This window comes from Nanorana parkeri, unplaced genomic scaffold (genome assembly GCF_000935625.1).
Source record: "Nanorana parkeri isolate BGI_ZX_2015 unplaced genomic scaffold, ASM93562v1 scaffold2399, whole genome shotgun sequence".
Classification (NCBI taxonomy): Eukaryota; Metazoa; Chordata; class Amphibia; order Anura; family Dicroglossidae; genus Nanorana; species Nanorana parkeri.
The window spans coordinates 42,880-45,375 of NW_017308667.1; the positions used below are offsets into that span (position 1 = coordinate 42,880).

Below are 2,496 nucleotides of genomic sequence, written 5' to 3' on the forward strand. Positions count from 1 at the left end.
ATTTCGGCTCCAAGTCTGTGTGAGATCTGATCCCTCATCGGAAACCAGAACCTCCCCGGGCCCCTCGGCCACCTTATGTGGAAGGCTTTGTGACCCGGGCACAGTCCCCGGACAGAGGACAATAAATTGGGGTACGTACGGGACGGTGAGGGACATTTCTAGGGGGGACATGCAGGCCTGGGAAGTCGACGGTCGAACAACGCATGTGTGGCACAGCTGCATTGCTGCGGGTTGCCATTGAGAATGAATTGTATGTGACGTGTGTTAGGGTGCGTTATAGGAACACATGTGTAACCGCAACGCACCGCAGCTAAATGTGTGACTGAGCCCCTAAAGTGAACCCACGCTTTCTCTAATGGCAGCCCTGCCAGCACCAGTGACCCCACCACCAGCAACAGGGGCCCCACCAACAGTAACAGGGGCCTTACCACCAGAAACAGTGACCCCACCGCCAGCACCATTGTCCCCTCAACCAGCACCAGTGACCCCACCACCAGGAGCACCAGTGACCCCACCACCAGCAACAGGGGCCCCACCACCAGCAACAGGGGCCCCACCACCAGCAACAGGGGCCCCATCACCAGCAACAGGGGCCCCACCACCAGCAACAGGGGCCCCACCACCAGCAAAGACCACCCCACCAGCATTAGAGATCCCTCCACCAGCACCAGTGACCCCACCACCAGCACCAGGGGCCCCAGCACCAGGGGCCCTATCACCACCACCAAGGATCCCTCCACCAGCACCAGTGATCCCACCACCAGCAACAGGGATTCCCCCACAAGCACCTTCCATTCACTTCTTTACTAACAGTCATTCAAAAGTAACATTTCAGCTGTGGGCGGAGCTGCCATTCAGTTTCGCAATATCGGGGGTTCAGAACGTTTTATAGTTGGGGGGGAGGGGGGATTCATTGTCATTGATGACGAGGACACTTTTTTTCATATTGTGGATGACAAAAGACGATTACAATATGAAACGTATTTCGGCCTCTGTGTAAAGGAAATTAGTCATTATAAATCTGTTTGGGATACAAACTTTTGTTGTCTGACGGCCCCTTCATGACCATAAAACTGGACGTCTGCGGATTGTACTGACCCCTGCAAAAGAGGAATACAGCAACGTGAATACAGATCAAGGCGGAACCCTGAAAGTGAACTTGTTACAAGCCAGAACCCCTCATAATGGGCACAGCGGGTGTACAGACCCGGGAACTCAGCACAGGGATGGTGGGAGCCCCTCATAATGGGCACAGCGGGTGTACAGACCCGGGAACTCAGCACAGGGATGGTGGGAGCTCCTCATAATGGGAACAGCAGGTGTACAGAACCGGCAACTCAGCACAGGGATGGTGGGAGCCCTTCATAATGGGAACAGCAGGTGTACAGACCCGGGGTGTGAGCACCTCTTGTCACCGCCTCCAGAGGGCGACAATGAGCCAGCGCCGGCAGTCATAGGTGCTCATTAGCACCCAATTAGGTTACAGATGTGCAATAGGTGAACTTACTTGTCCTCGTAGTGGCCGGTCTCCATTATATGCACTGAAAAAAAAAAGAGAGAGAACTTAGCACCCATTAACACGCGCAGAGCTACTGCAAGCCTTATTTTGACTTTCAGCTGGTGCGGAGCACTGCTATACAAATGAGGAACATGTGACCATCAGGAGCCCCAATAGACAAATCCTTGTACCTGGGATCTTCCTCCTGCAGCCGATACACAGGGCGGTGACGAAAACAACGGGAAGGAGGAACGCCACGGCCCACAGCGCAGCCACAGGGTCCATGGCACCGGCCTGGGAAGAGACATAAAGATGCATCACATCCTATGAAGAACATCTCCCGGCATGTGGCAGGTGATGAGCTCAGCTCAGTTCTACAGAAGAAATAGGCCCCGCCCCTCATTTCCTTCCCCATTCTGAGACAACAAACTGACGGATCAGCAAAAATTAGAACTTTGATTTTCCTTAAAAGATGAAGCTTATTTGGGGTATATTGTGCCCTCCCTGGTTCTACCCTGTCCTGAAATACTCTGCTGGAGGACTCTGCTCCTTCCTCTATAACTCTCCTCTCCTGAGATACTCTGCTGGAGGACTCTGCTCCTTCCTCTATAACTCTCCTCTCCTGAGATACTCTGCTGGAGGACTCTGCTCCTTCCTCTATAACTCTCCTCTCCTGAGATACTCTGCTGGAGGACTCTGCTCCTTCCTCTATAACTCTCCTCTCCTGAGATACTCTGCTGGAGGACTCTGCTCCTTCCTCTATAACTCTCCTCTCCTGAGATACTCTGCTGGAGGACTCTGCTCCTTCCTCTATAACTCTCCTCTCCTGAGATACTCTGCTGGAGGACTCTGCTCCTTCCTCTATAACTCTCCTCTCCTGAGATACTCTGCTGGAGGACTCTGCTCCTTCCTCTATAACTCTCCTCTCCTGAGATACTCTGCTGGAGGACTCTGCTCCTTCCTCTATAACTCTCCTCTCCTGAGATACTCTGCTGGAG

The 2,496-nt window shown here is 53.2% G+C and overlaps 1 protein-coding gene across 1 annotated transcript; it reads left to right on the plus strand.

Moving 5' to 3' along the window:
• Positions 1 to 203: 203 nt before the first annotated feature.
• Positions 204 to 810, plus strand: LOC108801595 (mucin-2-like). The gene is made up of 2 exons (XM_018573486.1): positions 204 to 250; positions 363 to 810. Exons 1-2 carry the CDS (start codon positions 204 to 206, stop codon positions 808 to 810), a joined length of 495 nt encoding a protein of 164 aa, XP_018428988.1.
• The last annotated feature ends 1,686 nt before the right edge of the window (positions 811 to 2,496 follow it).